The following is a 22,517-nucleotide window of genomic DNA, read 5'->3' as shown; positions in this document are numbered from 1 at the left end:
ACAGTGGCAGACAGCTGGAGGAGCTGGAACACACTGCAGTTAAATTTCCCCTTAAAGTTAAAGACTAGATCCTGGTAAAGATAAAAGTTATTCACAAAGCATCTTAGCCCTTAAGAGAGCTCCTAAAGTAAAGATCTAAGGATGAAGAGTTTCTCACAGAGAAGAAAGAAGGAGAGAAAAGTGATCATAACAACTCCAGCTCTATCACAGCCTCATATTAATATCAAATAGACTCTTACAGTTACCAGCATGGTGAATAAACATGAGGAATAAATATAAGAAAAATACAAAATATTTGATATAACTACAGCTCAATTAATTAAATAAAAGTTTTAATTTACTTTGAATGGTTCAAGAGTAAACTGGTGACTGTTATTCTTCGAATCAAAAGTAATGTTCCTGGTCCTCCGGGCCATTGGCAAAATGAACTTAATGTCAACCCCTGTATCATATCGTAAATGTACAAACATGTTGGTTACATTTCTGATTCTGACTTGATGTGATTTTTTCCCAGGCCCCTAGTGATCACACAATCAATCTGTCTGAATAGAAAGTGGGGAGATGTTTAATTTGGCTTAAACAAAGCATTTATTATCTTTATAATCAAAGTAATTATCTCCGCTCCACACAAACTTCACCTCACACTTCAAGCAGAATATACATTTGTTCTCTTCATTATGTTATGTCGTGTCTCTTCCTCACATCCTCTCTTCTTCAAGCGATGATGTGAGACATGCAGGCGGAGGAGTACAAGCTGCCAAATGAGCAATCCTTTGATTCACAGCGTCAGTCAAAAGTGACGTCAAACTGAGTGTCACGTGTGAGAGTGCAGCATTCATACGGCACAGCGCTTGAGAAAAGACTCTGTGTAGGAGAGGCATGTGTACCCTGAGGTCCTCCAAAAGCCTCCTCGTCTCCTTGAGGTGTATTGAAGTTAGTGGAAGATGCTTTATGATGGCAGAGGGGGGAGCATCGTGCAGGTCACGAGAGGAGAGAGGATGTGAGGGTGGATAAGTAAGCGTAATGAAAAGCAGCCACTGACTGCTGAACATGAGTCAACCTCACAGCAAGCTGACGGTGAAACATGTGCGTCATCATGTCAGATGTTGCCGCATGCAGCTGTTTGTTTTCGAGTGGGAGGACGGAGGAGTGGTGACAGTAATGACAAAAGGCAACAAAGAGCAGGAGCGTTGTCCACCGTGTGACACCTGTGCTGTGTTTAGTGTGTGGGTGAAACAGTGACAGCAGGACTGCAACGTCAAAAACTGCACCTGCACTGCATCCTGGTGTCATGAGAGTGGAAAAGCTAATCTGGTGATCTCTGGGATAAGATGTGTGATTGAAGAAAGAACCTAAAATCCAGTAAATAGGTTATTCAATCGACACCGCTATTCTTATAATACTCTTCAAAGACGTGGAACGGAATTTTTTTTTTATTAATGAGTTTATCCTTAAAGGTGACATATTCTGTAAAATCCACTTCACCATGTTTCTATAACTCTATCACGTGTCTCTAGTCTGTCTACAAACCCCCCAATGATGAGAAAAGTCCATCCTCTCCATCTTTTGCCTGCTCCACTTTTCAGAAAATGTGTGCTCAAACAGGCCGTTTGGAGATTTCCCCTTCATGACATCACAAAGGGCAGTAGCCCCTCCCCCAGGTGGGTGACACTCCCACAGCTAGGTGTTTGTTCTGCCCTCTGAGTCTGCCTTCTCACCGTAAACAATAGGACATGGAGCGAGGAAGCCCAAGACACCCAAGCCCTTCCAGAGAGGGGGCGTGGTCAGACACAGCTCATTTACATTTAAAGGTACAGACACAGAAACAGTCTGTTCTGAGCAGGGCTGAAATAGAGGGATTTATAGACATGATCAAATACAGGATCAGAGTGGATTTAGAACAAGACACTTCACACACATGTTTTGAGGAGCTCTAAGACTTATTTAAACTGAAGAGGAGGAGAATATGTGACTAAAAATACTAAAAAGAAAAATCAAATGTGCAAATGTGCTGACTACACATTTGACTACACACTGTACAATCTGATTCTTGATTCTTTGACAATTACTTTGGCAATTTAAAAGAACACACACACACACACACACACACACGCAAGGTTAAAAGAGGCCGATCTTACCTTCATGAGCACCGACTCGCTGAGCTTTTCTCTGTTGACGATCTTTATGGCGACTTTCTGACATGTGACACAGTGGATTCCCAGCTTCACCAGACCTGAAAGACAAACATGAAATTAAATTATTTTGAGAAGCCCAACGTCAAAGTCTGAGCCATGCTGAGGGACAAGAAGTACTACTTGCATTTTTCTCATGTGACAAATTTGTTTATCTAACAGGAACACATGCAAAGAGCCTCATATTTAAAATACAAAGTAGATGTCATGCATTCAGGCTTCTATCAATGGCTACTTTGCAACCCCTGTAAATGATGTGAAATGAGTTAATGAGGTTTAAAACATGTTCCACTCTGCTGTAAAGTTTGGTAAATTAAAATGGGGCGCTATGGGGATTGACTCGCTGTAGGAGTCAGCCTCAAGTGGCCACTCAAGGAACTGCAGTTTTTAAACTTCCCAGTTTTGCTTCATTTTCCAGCTCTGGAGGATTCTCCTTGGTTTGCACACATGCAGCTTCTTTCCCTTCCTCTCCCGGCTGCATGTTGTTTGTCAGGTAACAAAGCATAAAACAGGCGCATAAAAAGAGCAATCAACCTGCCTCCTGAAACTCCCGAGTCTCTTTTTCATTGTGTACTTCTGAGAACTCGCCCGTCGTGACTCATGCGCCGCTACACAAATGTCAACATGCAATACCTTTATCCTATTACGGCTACAATGGCTCCATCCATCTCTATCAAAGCCTTGACGCCCGGGACTATATTTTACTTTGTACTGAAGGTCTGCAGGCGGCGCTTTAAAATGCCACTGCGCATATGCACCTCTTCATTACCCCACACTGTATACATATTTCACAGGAGATGGAGCTGTTTGAAGGGTGATTTCCCTGTGGGGTCCCCTGCGGAAGCAAGCAGTGCCGTGAGCAGCGGGGGTGGGGTGGGGAGTGGTGGGTTGTTGGGGACCAATATGGCCGTCTGGGGGCTCTTTTATGTCCCAGGTTACAAATGAAATGTCTTCTGGGCAACATTCAGCTGCTCTCATTGATCATGTTGTCGGAGCAGATCGAGGAACCGCTCCAACTCTCGATCACATCACAGAGCTGTGAACTGATCTGTGCGGAGGTGTGAGATATCGAAGGGTTAAAGTCGTTTTTGGTGGTCGTGGCAGAACCAGCTAAATAATCAGCTGTGGTCTTTGTAACACAATGTTAAACCTGGAGCAGTAATTCATAACTTTCAAGTGATGTCACACACTTATGGAAACGCAAATCTGGTGTGTAATAAAGGCTTCTTTCAAAAGAGGGGACGAGCCCGGGTTGTTCTTCTACTAAACCAAAACCTTGGGAAGTATTTGATCATGTCAAGAGAGTCGATCTCTTTGTGTTTATAGAAAATGAGATTCAGCAGAAGAAAAGGAGAGACAAAGTGAAATATAAGTGATGTTATGAAACATTCATGTTCCTGTCTGATGTGATGTCAGAGCTACATGAGCCCGTCGAGGACAATAAGAGCGACTCGTCTCCACTAAAAACACATTTGTGCTCCCGTAATCTCGCTCGGCAAGCTTTGTCTTTGCTCGTAATGACTCCTCTGACACCTCAACGCGAGAGCTGCTGTCTGAACAGAAAGCCGCGTGTTTTTGATTCAACCCGGGATGAAAATCATAAAAGCACATTAAGCTTGACATTTGTCACAGTACATGTCGGTTATTAGAATCATTATGTGGCTCTAAACCGGGCACTGCGGTAATAATCGGTGACATTTTCACATCGAGAAGCGTCCACTCTGCTTCTCTGAAACATTCAAAAACAAATACCTCAGCAGAGACGAGGTCACCGAACGTCTGAATCACCGCTCTCTGCCCGCTCGGAGGCGATTATCAGACATGCAGAGAACACTTAATGTAGAAATAAACAGAAAGAAGATAAAATAGAACATGTTGTTCATTAAACTGCAACATGAACGGTGAAAACTATGTGTGGTGATCGCGTCAGCAATGTTTAAATTACAGAGATGGATAAGCACGTCTTAATTATGGAACTAAAGAAAAACAGGATTTGACGGATCCACCCAGAGAGGATCACTCCCATGATTCCCCGCCAGTCTCGACATCTCAATGTTATTGTTTAGATTGAGAGCCCCCTGGTGGAGGAATTTGTATACTGTGCTTTAAATGTGAATTTAATTAAAGACAATGTTGTACTTCTTATATGTTCAGGGGTCAAAAAGAGGTGAAGTAACTGTTTCAGTCAGAACCTCTGTTTCATTGCCACCGTACTCCAATAATAAGAAGAGTTGTAGAAACATGCAGAACTTGGGAGTTGTTTGTCTACAGCTACCTTCAAGGGTAACTAAACCACCGTTTCAGCTACAGTGCATCGACCCAGGACTTTCAAAAAATTGCCTTTAAGGCCTCAAAGTATCAGAGTGTACAGGGCTGGTGTGGGTTTGGTGTGGTAAGACACGCCCACTAACACCTTGGTGCCGTCTCCGGCTCACACAAACACTCACGAGGGACGACTCAAGAAGCAGCAACGACACTTCTGAGATAAAGAACGTGGTTTGAAGTTGAGGCTCTCTCCTCCAGAGTCTCCTGCACACGACAACGGTCCAGAGCCGTATCAGAGTTAGCACAGTGCAGCCTTAAAATAACAATCTGAGCCCGTAGTGAACTTCATCCACTTTGACCTGTGAATTTGTCATTGAAGATTATGTATCAGCCATTACACCCGCTTTATGACCTCCAGCTGACTGAATCTACTGGATCAATACCAACTGTTAGTCATTCATACATTAAGATTTAGTAACTCTGATACATCCAGCACCATGTTCCTGCTTCCTCCCACATCATCTGATTAGTTACCATAGTTACCAAGTTCTCTATATGGCTGCTCCTCCACTTCAATGACCATCTGTTATTAAAACAGCAGACATGTAATGGTTACCGGCTGACTTTCTGCATTATCTCCATATAAAGAGTCACAGGGTCGTTTTTAGCTCAAAGCCGAGCATTAAATGCAGTAAGAAGGAGTTTCAGAGTTCAAATTGCTTCAGAGGAGAGGACTCGCTGTCTCGTTTCCGTTAGATTGACGTGCCAAAGACCCGGGAGCTGTGTGGTTCACATGAGCAGTGAACCAAAGCCAGCGGAACAAAGAGACAAACAACAACAACGTGCACACTGTTAACATGACTGACAGGTAAACTCGGAGCTCTGTGCACCAGAGGAGGATAAAACATGTAAAATAAATCTTTCTAAATGAAACATGTGCGACCAGGGGGAGCTGGAAGTGTCTGAGTCAGTTTAATCGATTTCTCTCGCCCTCATCCGTTCTCTCCACTCTGCTGGATCAAATCGATAAACCGCACGACCTCTGAACTCCACAGACTGGCAGCAGGGACTCTGGTCCTCCTCAACTCCTTGAACCTTAGACCACCCACAATCCCTCTCTGGGCCTTTGGAATTAAAGTAAGAACTTCTTCAAAGTTCCCGTTAATCTTCTTCGATGCTTAAACTTTCTGTTGACCTCCCACCGAGAACATAGAAAGTCAAAACTGTCCATAACAGCTTTATAACACAAGTCGACTACAGATCCCACAAAGCATTGCTGCGACAAACATCCAATCAGGAACCATATAATGTGTTTGCTTTGGAAAATAAAGTTGGATGAATCTAAAACGTTCGATGTCCCTTTAATCAAGCGTCCCTGGTCAACTTGTTATGTTTCTTTTTGAGATCTAAAAGTGTCGTCGGTATTCAAGACCTCTGATTGTGTTGTTGTCCCATTTTTCTGTAGGCAGCCTTCCAGGTTATGGGGGCAGCTGTGGCTCAGTTGGTAGAGTCAGTCATCGACCTCCAAACTGGAAGGTTGGGGGATCGATCCCCAACTCCTGCAGCCACATGTCCGATGTGCCCTTGGGCAAGTCCCTCTGGGAGAAGATTCAGGGTCCCTCACACCAGGCTTAACCGCTAACCACATTCATTTATGCCGATGTCCATGAAATATTCAGAATAAGAGGTAATGTAGGACGATGTGCCAAAGGGCAATATGACAATATGTCCCCCTTTTGGGACACGAAAGTATATCTTATCTTATCGTAAAAAGACTCTTAACCCCAAGTTGCTCCCGCTGCTTCTGCGGTGTATGAATGGATTAGTTACTTCTGATGGACTCTACACACAGCATCCTCTACCATCAGTGTGTGTGAATGTGTGTGTGAATGTGTAGGTGTGACCTGCGGTGTAAAAGGAGCTTTGAGTCGTCAGAAAACTAGAAAAGAACATTACAAGCTCAAGTCCATTTACCATTTTTCTTTCGACTGCTCACTGAATGAACAAACCTGGAGGCCTGCTCCGGAGAGGAAACAGAGGCAGTGCTGCATATGTGCCGTCACACTGCAACAAGGACAACAGACACAACAGCTGGTGTCTGGCAGAAATGGGGACACCCCATTTAAAAAGCCAAAAAAATAAAGATTATTGGAAAAAAAAAATCAACGATCACTCGTTGATTTTCACACAAGTACGACGAAACAGTACTACGCTGTTTTCTGACACCGACCAAACTTGAACCTGGAGTCTTTTAATCTGGAATCTCAAGTTCAAATAAACTACAACCATTTACTTCACTCTCTGACCAAACATCACTTTAAATCATGCGCTCTGTCATAAATTCTATCAAGTTTATCTCAGAAAAAATGAACTTTTCACCGTGCCTCAGAAACAAGATGTTTCTGTTTCTGGTCCAGCTGGAGTTAAAACTGAACCACGACATTTGAATTTTTTTTTTTTTTTTTCAGGAGGAGACAGCTGCTCCTTTTTCTCCTTCAGCTTCCTGAAAATGACGGGACAGATTCTGCAGGGAGCAGCAAGATGCAAGTTTCCAGGAAACTCCCTAAAAAAAAAAAAAAAAAAAAAAACTTTCTCCTGTTTTTTTGACAGTTTGGACAAAGAGAAACACAATGAGTGTCAGGAAGCCTGAAAACACAGAGTTAGTGTTTAGATGTGCTTCCTCTGAGAGCAGGAGATCTGTCTGCAGCTGTGAGGACGCAGAAACGCCGCAGTCACAAACACGACTTTAAGAAAGTGGCGAGCAGACCCTGCAGAGGGAGTCTGAGGCACGCACACAGTCAGTGTTAACTCGTGTTGACAGGTCAGCTGTTGTTGGTGACCTTCAGCAGACACACACTCACACCCCCAACACTTAAACGTGACGATGCTGTTCTCAGTGTCGGCTTTACTTCAAATCACTCATCAAGTTTATTGCAAATCCTTCGGACAGTATATAACATGATTACAGTCTGATGTGTTTCACCATCGGTGGAGATATACGACGAGATATCGATGATTTGTCGATTCAGGATGTTAATTGAACAAACAGGAAATTAAAAGAAAAGAGAAAACCTGAGCTGAAACAGCATCGGGGTTAAATGTACCCTTAAAAAATGCCCAGAGTGTACTGATCACCTGTTTTTAAACATAGCGTACATTTACAACAACGCTTTTTAGTCCTTGGCTGGCGCTCACCAGCTTCAAATTGAATCTGAGGGTAGCTTTAGCTTCATCTGACTGCATCAAAAGTGAAAGCATGATGATTATACCCAGGCCTCACTCAGATGGTTAAATGTGCACATGCTAAAAGAATAATTTTTCTCATTCGATGGGAGAAATTCAGACTTTTGAGTCAGTGAGTATCGCGTCAGACCACATAGGTACTGGCCTGCATTTAGATTTTCAGTGCAGTGTTTATATTTTAGTCACAGACTAAAATGTGTACTCGAAAGGTGATGGTACAAGGATTCAGACCTCCATCAGACAAAAGAAAATAAGCCCCCGAGCTAAATACTAATTGTTGTAGTGAACACATCAGAGTGAGTCAGCTCAGGAGGAAGAACGTGCCCGCAGACATCTTCTCTTCTTCATGGGTTCAGAGTTTTGGCACGCAGAAAGTGTTTCAATCATGCAGTGCTGTGGGCTGCTGGACCTGCAGGCCACCGTCTGCCACCCACACACTCACACACACACACACACACACACACGGAGCTGAAAAACCACAGAGTACAGCCCAGAGTCAAGAGAGCGCCCTCTGAACCACTGCAGGCTGAGATTTCTGACAGCATCAGAGCCGGCGGAGCGAAAAGCAATCGAAGGGCATTCCTCTTCTCCTCCTCTGTCTTTTCTTCAGCAGAACTAACCCACGGCCGATAATAAACACACTGCAGCTGGTGTTGTGTGAATGACTGGAGGGGGAAACAGAGGAGAGCAGGAGGGAGACAGACTACTGAAGAGAAAACAGGAGCTAGACGGGAAGCTGGATGGAAAACTTTGAGCTAATTGTGCTAAAAATAGAACAAGAGTTGAGCTCTGCGGCGGGAACATTTTTTTGGGTTTATTGGATTCTTCTCCCTGTACCACAGCAGGGAGTCGGTGCAGTTTGAATAAGCTACTGAAACAACCAATGACAACTACAGTCCTCTGATCCACTAAAAAAGATCAGGAAATGTCAGGAAAGTTCAACAGTCCTCCAGATCTCACATGCGGTACAATCATCACCAGACATATAGATCAAGAGAACAGGGATGATTTGGAAACAATTCAAAACACTCGAGCAGAATAATGAAGCAAACGAGGCATGTAGCTCTGCAGGAGTCTGTTACCCTGAGAGTGAACCTGATGCACAAGTTCACACATCCTGCAAACAACAATTTCTTTCTGCACATCAGTCTTCATGAAAACTGTAGCTACAATCACTGAAGCTACAACCACTGAAGCTACGATCACTGAAGCTACGATAACTGAAGCTACAAACACTGAAGCTACAATCACTGAAGCTACAAACACTGAAGCTACCATCACTGAAGTTACAAACACTGAAGCTACAAACACTGAAGCTACAATCACTGAAGCTACAAACACTGAAGCTACAATCACTGAAGCTACGATCACTGTAGCTACAAACACTGAAGCTACAAACACTGAAGCTACAATCACTGAAGCTACAATCACTGAAGCTACACTCACTGAAGCTACAATCACTGAAGCTACAATCACTGAAGCTACAATCACTGAAGCTACACTCACTGAAGCGACACTCACTGAAGCTACAATCACTGAAGCAACACTCACTGAAGCTACAAACACTGAAGCTACAATCACTGAAGCTACAATCACTGAAGCGACACTCACTGAAGCGACACTCACTGAAGCGACACTCACTGAAGCTACAATCACTGAAGCTACAATCACTGAAGCGACACTCACTGAAGCTACAATCACTGAAGCTACAATCACTGAAGCTACACTCACTGAAGCGACACTCACTGAAGCTACAATCACTGAAGCTACGATCCCTGAAGCTACAAACACTGAAGCTACAATCACTGAAGCGACACTCACTGAAGCTACAATCACTGAAGCTACACTCACTGAAGCGACACTCACTGAAGCTACAATCACTGAAGCGACACTCACTGAAGCTACAGACACTGAAGCTACAATCACTGAAGCTACAAACACTGAAGCTACGATAACTGAAGCTACACTGAAGCTACAAACACTGAAGCTACAATCACTGAAGCTACAATCACTAAAGCTACAATCACTAAAGCTACAATCACTGAAGCTACAATCACTGAAGCTACAAACACTGAAGCTACGATAACTGAAGCTACACTGAAGCTACAAACACTGAAGCTACAATCACTGAAGCTACAATCACTAAAGCTACAATCACTAAAGCTACAATCACTGAAGCTACAATCACTAAAGCTACAATCACTGAAGCTACAATCACTGAAGCTACAATCACTAAAGCTACAATCACTGAAGCTACGATAACTGAAGCTACAAACACTGAAGCTACACTGAAGCTACACTCACTGAAGCTACAAACACTGAAGCTACAATCACTGAAGCTACAAACACTGAAGCTACACTGAAGCGACACTCATTGAAGCTACACTGAAGCTACAATCACTGAAGCTACACTGAAGCTACACTCATTGAAGCTACAAACACTGAAGCTACAATCAATGAAGCTACACTGAAGCTACAAACACTGACGCTACAATCACTGAAGCTACAATCACGTAAGCTACAATCACTGAAGCTACAATCACTGAAGCTACAATCACTAAAGCTACAATCACTGAAGCTACACTGTAGCTTCAGTGATCATAGCTTCAAACACTGAAGCTACAATCACTGAAGTAAGATTTTGCAATTACTACTGATAATTAAACCAACAGAAATTGTGTTGTTTTAAAACAAGTGGCTTCAAAAAGTATCAAAGTATTCAGAATAAATTTGACCACCTCAGACGATACTCCACAGTTTTGATCCCAACGTACACGACTTCACACGCTGGACATTTCCTCGTGAACATGATTAGTCCTTAAACATTCCTCATCATAAAAATGACACCATTGATCATCTGATAAAATGAACTTATACAAATGTCTGAAGCCTGACGTTACAGAGTACCAGGCCACATCTTGCCTCATTCATCTCATCTCAACACCGGAGAGTTCAACTGAAATGCTATATCCAAAACAATCTCTGTGTAACACATGATCACACAGCAAACAAGAAGCTGTAGACTAACAACTCCTGTGTTCTACCAGCTAAATAATAACAGAGCCGGCTCTGAAGAAGAAAACAAGAATGTATGTAAGAATTCTCTACTCGAGCATTTTTGAAAACTTGGGAGTCGTTGAGACAAAATTAATTTAAAAAATATGATGGGTAAACCGGAGAAAACAAACCAGAATCCCCGTTTAAAAGACAACTTTGAGTCCTCCTCCCTCTTCAGAAATACTTTTAGAAAAGAGAATTGGGGCAGAGATGGAAATGTGGCGGCAGGCTCGTCATCCAGCAGCAGACCTGAGTGCAGCTCAGCGGGGCTCTGATGGAGTTTCCCGCCTGTCTGGGAGCCATCTGTAGCTGTCCGACAGGATTGATGAGCCCGCCGCTTCTCACATTTCAATCAGACCTGCCAGCCTCCGAAAGTGAGCCCCGGCCTATTTACATCTCATTACAGAGAGCACGAACATCCATTTCATTCTCACTTTGCTCCAAAGAAGCAAAAGACGAGAGGCCATGTTGTTTCCCACTCTCACATTAACCAAAAACATATCGACTGATCCTCACTTTGGCCTTGTAATTGCCCACCTTGCTGTCAGTCATGTGATGCCTTCCTTCACTCCTTTTTCCATCTTTCACCAATCATGTGAGTCGAGAGCAGCCTGCCGTCCTGAAACATCGATTAACTGCTGCTGCTGGTTTACCAACGAGGCTGATATGTTGGGAGACGTTCGCCCTGTCGTCTGCGGTGCACTGAAGCTAATGAGATCACAGAGATGGAAATGTGGCTGAACATCGATTTCAAACCATGAATTACACATGGCAGACTGTTCAGGTGAGACCACTCATGGTTTCAGATCAGTGAAGAAATATTGGATTTGACCGCGTTTTGTTTGAGCAGCTGTGGCTTTTCTCTTTTTTTATTGATATTTTCAGTTAATGAGCCGGACGGGACGGTGTGCAGGAGTGGACATAATTAGAAGAAAACATCTTCTGATTCTTCTTTACGTGCAGTGAAGGGCTCAGCCAAAACCATCTCCATATGGCATTATAAATATTTTTATCAGCTATGATGATAAATAGTTTTAAGCCTGCATGTTAGTCGTATTTTTGATTCTGAGTCTGTGATTTTCTGGAAACTTCTTAATTGGTTAGTTTAAGTGGGACAAAACTAACAGTGCATGTGGCGCCGGTAGCGTAGTGGTTGGCGCAAGCGCCCCATGTATGGAGGCTGTGGTTCTCATTTCCCACTTTCTCTCTCTTTCCCAGATTTCCGACTCTATCCACTGTCCTATCTCTACAATAAAAGTCCAAAAATAAGGGTGCAAACTTTTGAACGTTTCCGTGCTGACAAAAACAGGAATCACAACAAATCATTTATGTGCACTCAGCTCGTGGACATTTATAAACCCCGCCTGTGTTTGATGCTCACCACCATCATTAAACGTGATCACTCTCACCCTCTGAACCAGCTCGCCCGCCTAATGTGAACCCGACTGCTGCTATATTTGTCCACTGACAAACACACTTCTGTCTTTTTTCATTTATTTGGTCTGTTGTGATTTTGTTTTTCTGTTGCGCTGAGCTCTTTACATCTTGTCCTGAGGCAGATTTGGTCGACTGCCCGCTGAACGTTTGGACGTTCAAATCTTTCTTGCTGTTTCGAGTCGTGTCACAGTCACTACCGTTTTAAACGCGATCTTTGAAAAGAGGGTTCACTAAAATGTTTGTACCACAGAGACCTGATGTCCCTGACGAGGACCTCTCCTCTACACAAGCTCACTTTAAGCTCCAAATAACCATGATGACATCCGCCTTTAAAACAGCTGATACTGATGATCATGAATTAAATTAAATATTTGATTTAAATGGTGCATGATATTTTCAGCCTTTGCAGAAATACGGGATTCTCATCCTTCTTTACATCCCAGTAATTTAAATGTTTAAATGTACATTGATAAAAGGAAAAAGGAAATATGAAACATGAGATGCTCTTACCTGTTTCCAGATCAGCATGTTGAGAGAAGGAGGCAGCCGTCCAATCAGAGCAGAGCATGAGGAGAAAGCAGAGAAGAAGAGACCAATGGTTAGCGCTCAGCACAGAAATCTACCTGACAACAGATGATGGAGCCGCTCAGCAGAGCCATCCAATCACCTCCTCAGTGTTTATAATCTCTCTACTGTAGATTCAGTCATTTTTTAACACACTCTGTAAATCCATTTAAACAGAGGATATCTGTGTCAAGGTTAGCACCCCCTCCTCCATCATCTCCCTCCCCCCTCCTCACCCCCCTGCTGCTCCCCTGATGATATGAATATATTGAATATAATTTCCCTCCCACCATCCTTCTCCATATTCTGACAAAGCCCCCCGTTTCTCTGTTAATGAGGTAATCAGCCCCTCCTTCTCTTCCCCTCGTTCCCCTGCATCGGCATGAGGAGAGGGGGAGGAGAGGGAGACGGGGGAGGCCAAGAAAGCGGGTCAAGCCTCGAGAGGGCGAGGAAGAGTGAGAGGAAGAGGAAGAAAGGTAGAGAGTGAAGGGCTTCCTGCAGCGTTCAGGGGCAATCAAAGGAGGTGGTAATTGTTGATGCTGTCACTAATCAACAGAACGATTTCAGAGATCAGGTTTAATTTGTTTTGTTTTGAAAGCTTCATTTTTGGGGCCATTTTTTATATATAAAACAGCTGAAGAGAGGCAGGAAATGCTGGGAGGAGAGCGTGGGGGACGACATGCAGCAAAGGTGCAGAGGTCAGATTTGAATGCAATGCAAAGAGAATGTCGCCTGGAGAGCAGCTTGAAGAGCGATGATCAAAAAATCATCCTGAAGAGCTTCATCAAGTCAGTGAACACAACCCTGATGATGTCACAGTGATGTCATCGGTGCTATTTAAACTGAAGGTCTTGATTACAAATGTGAAAGTGTGGAGTTTGACCCTGCAGAGAGGGTCTGATAAAGGATGATCTCCAGTTGCATTATGGGAAATGTAGTATCCAAAGCTAAAGCTAAGGGTAGTCGTCTTCTGCATTGATTTTTAAATCCTTCTCTTGCAAGTCTGCAAAATGCAAGTGCAATGAAGTTTAGTTCATACTAGTGGAGAAGTAAAAGCACATTTAAATTTTGCTTTCAGGCCCGATAAGAAAGCATAACAAGAAGTTACAATAAAAAAAGCAGACGAGAAAAGCACCGTGGCAAGGAAGTGCAAAGCAAAACGACAAAATGTGGAACACTTTAACCAGTCCACGAACAAATTTACAAACTACAGATTGTTGACGGAAAGGGAACGTACCAAATGCAGGACGGGACCCGGAAGTGATTGAGTGAAAGGTCAATTTGTTTGTTTTGCTTGAACCGTTGGATTATAAAATCATGTTTACTGTTTTACTGATGTGAATAATGAAAGCAGAGAAAACAAGTGAAGACGAGCTGGTTTCTTTAGAGAGAGTAACTTCTGCTGCATCAGCCTTAATCTCTGAAATATGAAGTCACTTAATATGTGATTTAAGCTGTCAAATAAAGTCCATCAGCCTTACGCCCGCTCAGTCTTTCCTGCTCTGAGCCTGTGAATCCGTCCTAATGCCCTCTCTGAACACAGCCTGAGACTTCAGCGTAGGAGCAGCAGTGACACCGAGCTGCCTAAAGTCTTCCCGACAGCTCTCAGGCCAGTTTAATGACCGCGTCTCTGCATCGCTGACGACGCGCCGTCAGAAGGAAAGCTTGTCATGACGAGAGAACGGCAAAACTTCAGCTCTTCACTTTAATGAGTTGAGTTTTATGTAACTCACAGGATTGAGGAGGGAGCATGAACACAGAATAATTAACCCACTGGAGAGAGAGAGAGAGAGAGAGAGAGAGAGAGAGAGAGAGAGAGAGAGAGGCGAGATCCAAATCTGAGGAGGATGAGAAGAGGAAGAAAAAACTGACTTCACACCGTGGTTCAGGCACATGATGAAAGGAGAAGAAAGAGGAGGAAGAGGAGGAGAGAGGTTTCTGACAATACAGAAAAGTGGAGCTGATGCCAAGAAAAGCAGCCGAACTCCCGATCCTATGATGCAACCCCCCCCCCCCCCCCCCAACGTATTACACTAAAACCTGCTGGTCTTTTGTGCTTTTACTCAGAGGAAGAGTCCACTTCTGTTGAACGGAGAAACCAGGGTTGGAAATTCGCACCTGCACCCGCCAACTAGGTTGGTATGTTTTTTTTTTTAAGTGAGGGTTGAATTTTCTCAACATACCAGTCACAGCGGCTGGTATATAAAAGTAACGTTACACAGTCGAGCAGCTTAATAAGCCTTTGAGGACGAGTCCGCAATCCACTGAAATAAACTTTTTTTCTGTTAATGAGCGAGATAAAGAGTGTGTCCTTTCTAGTTGAAACAATCTGCTTCATAAACTAGTCGATAACTTGAATATTGTTAATCCTGATTTGATATCATAAGTCATTACATCATGCTGTCGATTAAAATACAGTGGCAGGAAGAAAAAAAAGAGTGACTGGTCAATTTTGAATCCACCAGTCACAGCGGCAGGTAGGCGAAAAAGTTGATTTCCAACCCTTAAGAATGAGGCGGTAAGATCTGTGCAACACTTTCATCTGCTGAATAATGAAATGCAAGAAGGAAATTCATGAAAGTGAGGATGTGTGCCTTGCTCAAAGTCAGTCTGACGGACACAGTCTGTGAAGCAGCTTTGGGTTAAACGTATAACTGAGGGAAGGTCATGGGATCAGCAGATTATTTAATAAACTGTGTTTCCTGTTCAATGAGACTTCCTGAAGTAATCAGACGCTCGCTCATTAACCCACCATTCAGTCATGCATCATCTGTCTGTGGGTTTCCCTTCACGACAGGAGGTCATGTGATGAATACTAACACCAGACGGTTTCATACCAAAGAAGAAGTCACACGGGGGGGGGGGGGGGGGGACGCACACCGGCCTGTTGTAACAGGTGAGAGACACACTTCCTGTCTCCCCTGCTCAGCGTGAGGCCACTCTGAATTGAACACCGCTAAAAAGCTGCTGATTTTCAATTTCAATCTTTCACATCTCCCTCGGTGGTGTTCGTTCTCTGCCACAGACGGAACATCTGAATGATTGTTTCCATCGCAGCTTCTATGTGAATGATTCTGCATCCAGTTAGAGTCTCATAGTAATTCTTTCCAGCACCATTTTGTGCCAGTCCTCCACACTGACGGCCAATTACATTTGAATTAGGATGCATCCTAATCCTGCTCTAACACTGACAATGACATTTCTTTTTTCTGTTCCATGTCTCCATCATGTGTGAGAGACGGGCAGCACATGGTGGACACAGCGGCAGCTCTAAAAAGCGTGTGGTTATTTTTGGATAAAGGTCAATCAAGGTCATTTATTAAAGGAGATCTAGTCACCTGATCCATATTTAAAGACATTCATAAAATGTTACGAAGCTGGATGTCCATTCTAAACCCTGGTAACGTTTTTTTGAAAAGACAAAACATTTTCAGCAGCTCCAACCTTTTCAACCCTTTGACCCCTTGACCCCGCCCCCCGCCTGAAGATGAAGTTGCTCAGGGAGGAGAACAGGACGCAGCTCTGCATGAGAAAGTCCCTGAAATGAGTTCATGCGTTAGGAAAGTTGGTTTCATAATTCGGCTGAAGAGGAGAGAGGTAATCTCTGTACATTTGAACTGATTAAACATAAATCCACACAGTCAGTTCACATGCAAGCCCAGTTTATGGTGAAATATTCAGCCCTGCAGCGAAACCTTCAGAGCCTGCAGCCCGAACTTCATAATTAGTCTCTGAATGCTCCGTCCCCTCCTCCTGAGAGCCCTCATCACAACTGCACTCGCTCTCTCTCTCCCCCTCTCTCTCTCTCTCTCCCTCTCTCTCTCTATCACACACAATAACTCCACATTTCCTGTGCAAATTAATTTCCAACATGACTCCGACCTGACTCGGCTCGCCTGTCAGACTGCGCCTGTTAATGAGCCCTGATGTCTTTCTCAAGAAAGCACGGGAGTTACTAATATAGCTGCGACACACACGCGACCTCCACCTCCCTCGACAACACACACACACACACACACACACACACACACACACACACACACACACACACACACACACACACACACACACACACACACACACACACACACACACACACACACACACACACACACACACACACACACACACACACACACACACACACACACAGATGATGACGTCGATCACTGCGGCTCTGGAGGGTCTACTGAAGTTAACGGGAGCTTAGCTTCAGGCCGCGCTGGAGGCTGCAGGCGACATCGTGCGTGTCATCACTCGCTCGTGTACGACACAGAGTTCGCAGGAAGCGGCTTTCATCATCACTTTCATCACGGGCTGTGCAGAAATCAAAGACTATCACAAGAGTCTGTGTGAGCTGTGTGAGACGCCTTTCTGTTGATCGCTCTAATCATGAAGAGAATTCAGATCACGTCTGATTAGTTGAAGTACTTCACGGGAAAATCATTTACACAAGTCGTATCTGCCTTCATCGGACCGACCTGTTCACGTTTCAAATGTACCTCAGTTAACGTTTCACCATCATCCTTCTGGATAAGAAGTCGAGCTTTTCTGGTGACATAATGATCATTACAGTTTCCTGTGTTCCTCGAGCCGCCCTCCTTGCTTGAGAACAAATCCCGCAATAAGACGTGCCAGAAGGTCGTACGACTGAATCATTTAAAGACCAAAGCTAACGATGTGTGTGCTCTCACTGTACGTCCAGGTTGTCAGGGACGACGTGACGACAACGTTCGCTGATTTCAGTTGATTCATGCACGGCTCAAATACTCAAACCGGCAAAAAACGCTCGCACGCACACTCACTGAGCATCTGTGATAAACTCAAGCTAACTAGCAGCTAAATCATAACACATATTCTCTATCAGCTGGAGGTCCGCTGATATTTCTGCCATAGTTTATCTCATGATAGGAGGGAGGAGAGAGACTAAACATGCCTGCTGTTACCATGGTGATATCAGATGCTGTGCGTCAGTTTGTGCAGGTACAATCAGGAAAAAGAATCCCAGGGTCAGGGTGTGTGTGCAGATGTACGACCCAAAATATCAAACATGCCAGAAAATCATCCGACCGGTCGGGCGCAGCAGATTTGGGCGGCGATCGTCTGTCGTGCCTCAGATTACACGACACGTCTGACGCCGGGGGAACGGCCTGGAGAAACCGTTTACTGTGGTTCAAAGTATTTGTCCACTGATTCATTTAAAACAAACATATACTTCCAGAATACTATAAACATATAACACTATCAATCACATTCAAATCTCAGCAGCTGTTTTTTTCTCTCAGGTTCAAACCTCCTGCTCATTTTACCCAATCATCACCACACAGTCACGCTCAAACTTGCCAGTTTCCTCCCAGTATCTGCACTGGTTTGACTCAGGTTTGAGCAGTTAGTGCCGGCGTCTGAAATAGCGGCTCTGTGGCTCAGTCAGCTGAGTTGGCATCCTGCTGCCGTGACCCAAATACATGCCTACTGCCTGTCTGCCAGCCGCTGCGCTCTGATTGGCTGCCAGGCGACATGAGAGAGAAGAGGGAGGAGGGTGAGGACAGAGGGGTATTTTCTTCCATCCTAAATAATTTGAAAAATCAAACAAACTATCTGTTCAATGTTTTTTTTTAAAAAAGAGTGAAATACGTCTGAAGGAAGACGTCTGTGTGTGTAGGTTTTTTTTTTTTGTGTGCATCGCTCTAACGTCCTGTGATTTATTTTTAAAATCTATAATCTGACCAATGCAGGAAGCATCCAGCTCTGTTGCAGGAAGAAGTGAAAAGTCAGCTTTTCAGTTGGTTCAATAGCTCAGACTGTCCGCTTTCAAACACATGTGACTGCATTAATAAGATGTTTAAAATGAGAGGTCTGCATGAAAATAAATCCACATCATCTGAACATTTTTACTTTATCTCCATCAAGGCAGCCACCGCTCGGCTCTTTGGAACGAGGAGCTTCAGCCACAGTCCTGAAGTAATCACAGTTCGCTGCTCTCCCTGAAGTGTCGGCTCCTGGCAGGCTGCCTAAAGCTCTCGCCCAAACTCTCAAGACAATTTCACAGAAGATCCTGAAAAAGCTGCTCAAACATTACAGACACGTTGACGGCTGGAATTATTTCTGTGAAGGTTTCACCAAAAAGAACCAACGGAAAATCAGAAGGCGTCAGATCTAAAGAAACGATGGCGATTCTGGACACTGACTGCTGCTGTGAGGTGATCCGGCACTACAACCACCCGGATGTCCCCGACGCCCAGCCACCACCAGCGGACTGTGTCGTCCCCACAACCAACCAGAAAACATATTAGCAGTTTAATTATGTGCACAGAGATCGTAGCACTGACAGTCTTTGGTTTTGCACCAAACGCAGGGAATAAATGTCCCCCACCCCCCAAATATGACAAATTATAATAATGCAGCTGAGAGTTTTATTTTATTTCTCTCTTCAGTCTGAAAACACTGTGAGCTGTGAGCAGTGTCAGCTGGTTTCAGTCACTACAGAGAGGAATGTCAAGCCTTCAGCAAGCTGACTGCACAAAAACACACACACACACGCACACACACACACACACACACACACACACACACACACACACACACACACGCGAACACACACACACACGCGCGCACACACACACACACACACACACACACGCGCACACACACACACACACACACACACACACACACACACACACACACACGCGCGAACACACACACACACGCGAACACACACACACGCGCACACACACACACACACACACACACACACACACACACACACACACACACACACACACACCCTCACGTCACAGCCTGATGATACACATATTGTTTGTTGACACTCTTCAGCTCCCCGAGGACACAAACCTGCTTAGTCCAACAGCTGCTCAGAGTCCAGCATTCAGCCAATCAGTGTGTGTGTGTGTGTGTGTGTGTGTGTGTGTGTGTGTGTGTGTGTGTGTAAGTGAAAGTCCCTGCAACCAACAAGGTGTCAATAACAATGAACTGACTATAAACACCAGCAATGTCCTCTCTTCCGCTCTCTCAATTACTCACACACACACACACGCACACACACACACACACACACACACAGCATGACAGCATGTTCAGCGGAAAACCAAAGATCCAGGCCGCAGAGCTTTCAGCAGCGTCGATCGATATGACACCAAACTCACTTGAGCATACATGTACGTACACACACACACACACACACACACACACACACACACACACACACACACACACACACACACACACACACACACACACACACACACACACACACACACACACACACACACACACACACACACACACACACACACACACACACACACACACACACACACACACACACAGAGGATCCAGCCTCTGGTTCAGACTGTGGCTGAGCGCCGTCACAGAGGACCAGCGGTGCTCTCTGAGCGAGGATGAAAGCTGAGAATCTCCTGAGAGATCATTGGGAGCGTCCCTGACCTCAGATCAAGTTAATGCTTCATGTAGTTACAGTCATGATATCAACACAGACCCTAAAGACCATCCGCAGGATAATGATGACGAGTCAAACTGTTCCGATATTTCCTCTTAGAGTGGACTGTTATAAGACATTTAAGTAGGCTGCCGTGTGCCCGGTGGATAGTGGTCCTCAGTGTCTCCCTGTGGTCTCAGTGATGGAGAAGAAGGACACTGCTGCATCTTTGAATGTCTCATTTCACTTTAACAAACTGTCAGACAGCTCAGCTGACGAGTCCAAAGTCATATCCACCTGATGACCTTTTTGGTTGAAATTGCCTTTAGGTCCTGACAGAAATGCAGCACTGAGGGAATGCTACTTTCAAAATCATTGCTACTTTTAGAAAATGACCGACCCTGCCTTCAGTGCATAAAGCTGTGATGTCTGTTCACTGAAGGGAGCATCATAACAGAAACTGTAAACATCTCATCGAGTCGTTCAAAGGTACATTTATTCTGACTCTCTGTCTTAAAGTTGATTCACAAACCTCCTCCTCACTGCCGCTGTCTCACTCTACCAGCCCTTTTCTTTTCTTTCTGTATTCACATTTCTGAGTGCATTAAGGAGTTAACAAAGGGGAATAAAAAAAAAGCAGCATGCACACATTCACACTCACATTAAGACGCTGTAGCTTCTCATTCAGCTGTGCACACTCACACATGTTCAGTGGATTCCTGTGTCTCTGGCAGTCTGTGCGCCCCGAGGCTGCAGAGGTGATTCCTCCGCTCCTCCATGATGTCTTCAGAGACACTCGACTATTTTTAGAACCCTTTTCTCTCAAACGCGCTCGCCCTCCTCCTGACGGATCACCCTTTCAAACGCCCAGCCCACGCTCACGCTCAATCTGTTTTTATACACATCGTCTCCGTCGTCACAATTTTCTCTCCGGCTCTTTTGTTTTCTTTTCTTATCGGGGAAACAAAAAGCTAAACCTCCCCCGCTTTTTCAGCCTCGATTATTTCTGTTCTCATTTGTTTTAACAAGAAAGGCAGATTTGTGAGAGAATTAACAAAGCGAGTCTGTCAAGGTCAACAGGATTCACACGATTGATCTTATTATTAAGTAGCTGGTTTAAGAGATTCAGTGAGGTGAGATGGTCAGGGAAGTCTGGCATTACTTTTTATACAAACCGACACAAGAGAAGCAAACAAGATAAAGCAAAATGTTTCAGTGTTTTGTAGAAGCGTCTGTGCAGGCTTTTCCCCAAAGGGCTGACGCTTGGGAGTCCACAAGTCAAATCATCGCTGGAGAAAAAGAGGAGACTCGCGTCAAATCTTTGCACAAATGATTTTCCTTTTTAGGCTTCAACATTGAACCCAAGGAAAAAACAGGATCACCAGCATGAGCGGCTGTAAACCTTCCAAACTGAGTCTCAAAAAGACCAGTATGTTGTTCATGTGATTTTCATGGTTTATACATGAAGCTGAGTTTTTACAGAGACCTCCTCTTCTTTCAAACAAACAGACTTGATCTCAGATGCTGAGAGCGACATGATGCTAACTTTAGCTCATTAGCTGCATAAAGTTCTTCATCAGGTTAAATGATCCACCGTAAAATTTGGTGTATAAAACACACTTTTGAAACCTGTTTTTTCATCTAAAAAGTTGCCTGTATCCTATACTGTACACCTGTGCGACCATTTTAACAGAATAAAATGTGGACACACGCGCCATCATTGCCGCTGAGGTACTAAAAGAGCGACAAGGCTGCACACCAACTGACCATCGTGGACTTTGCTTAACACAATGGAAATCATCACACAGAAGGATTTATTGGGCTTTTTGTCATAATTGGATCTTTTTCCCATCAGAGGTCAGAGATCAGTTCACAGGACAGCGCCCCCTCTCAGCTGGTCTGTTTTTCACAGTTCAGCAGGTTAGACGGTCTCTGACAGGAGGAGTTCAGACCGGAGCGAGCGGTTTGAAGGCAGAAGCCGTCTGCGGCCGAGGTCGGGAGATTCAATCAGTGAGAAAAAAAAAGAACAAAAACAGACAGAGTGTGTAGTTGGTGACGAGCTGTTGTCGCCATGGTTTCTCTCCGCTGTTGTGAAGAATGTGCAGTTTGAGACGGTGTGTGTAGGCGTCAGCACCAACACCACCGACCCCGACATACTGCAGCTCACAATGACACCACTGTGTCAGCGGGACATAAACAAGACAGAAACATCTTCCCTCTGTGTGACACTAAGCACAGGCTGGTGCTGCATGTGTAGAGGGAAGCTTCAAACAGGCAGACTGCACGACAATATGTTAAGA

General features: G+C 44.3%; 1 protein-coding gene across 9 annotated transcripts in view; it reads right to left on the bottom strand.

Annotated features, from left to right (window-relative positions):
• The window catches only part of LOC109996750 (serine/threonine-protein kinase BRSK2), a 116,173-nt gene that overhangs the window by 55,523 nt on the left and 38,133 nt on the right, over window positions 1–22,517 (bottom strand). For all 9 annotated transcript variants that reach the window (XM_065952575.1, XM_065952576.1, XM_029280617.2 and 6 more), the window contains exon 2: window positions 2,139–2,233. In XM_065952575.1, the coding sequence (XP_065808647.1) occupies window positions 2,139–2,233 (95 nt within the window). The remainder of the gene's footprint in view (window positions 1–2,138; window positions 2,234–22,517) is intronic.

The sequence above is a fragment of the Labrus bergylta genome, chromosome 3 (genome assembly GCF_963930695.1).
Source record: "Labrus bergylta chromosome 3, fLabBer1.1, whole genome shotgun sequence".
In the NCBI taxonomy this organism is placed as follows: domain Eukaryota; kingdom Metazoa; phylum Chordata; class Actinopteri; order Labriformes; family Labridae; genus Labrus; species Labrus bergylta.
The sequence above is the reverse complement of the archived record's forward strand: the minus strand, read 5'-3'. Positions and strand labels throughout refer to the sequence as shown.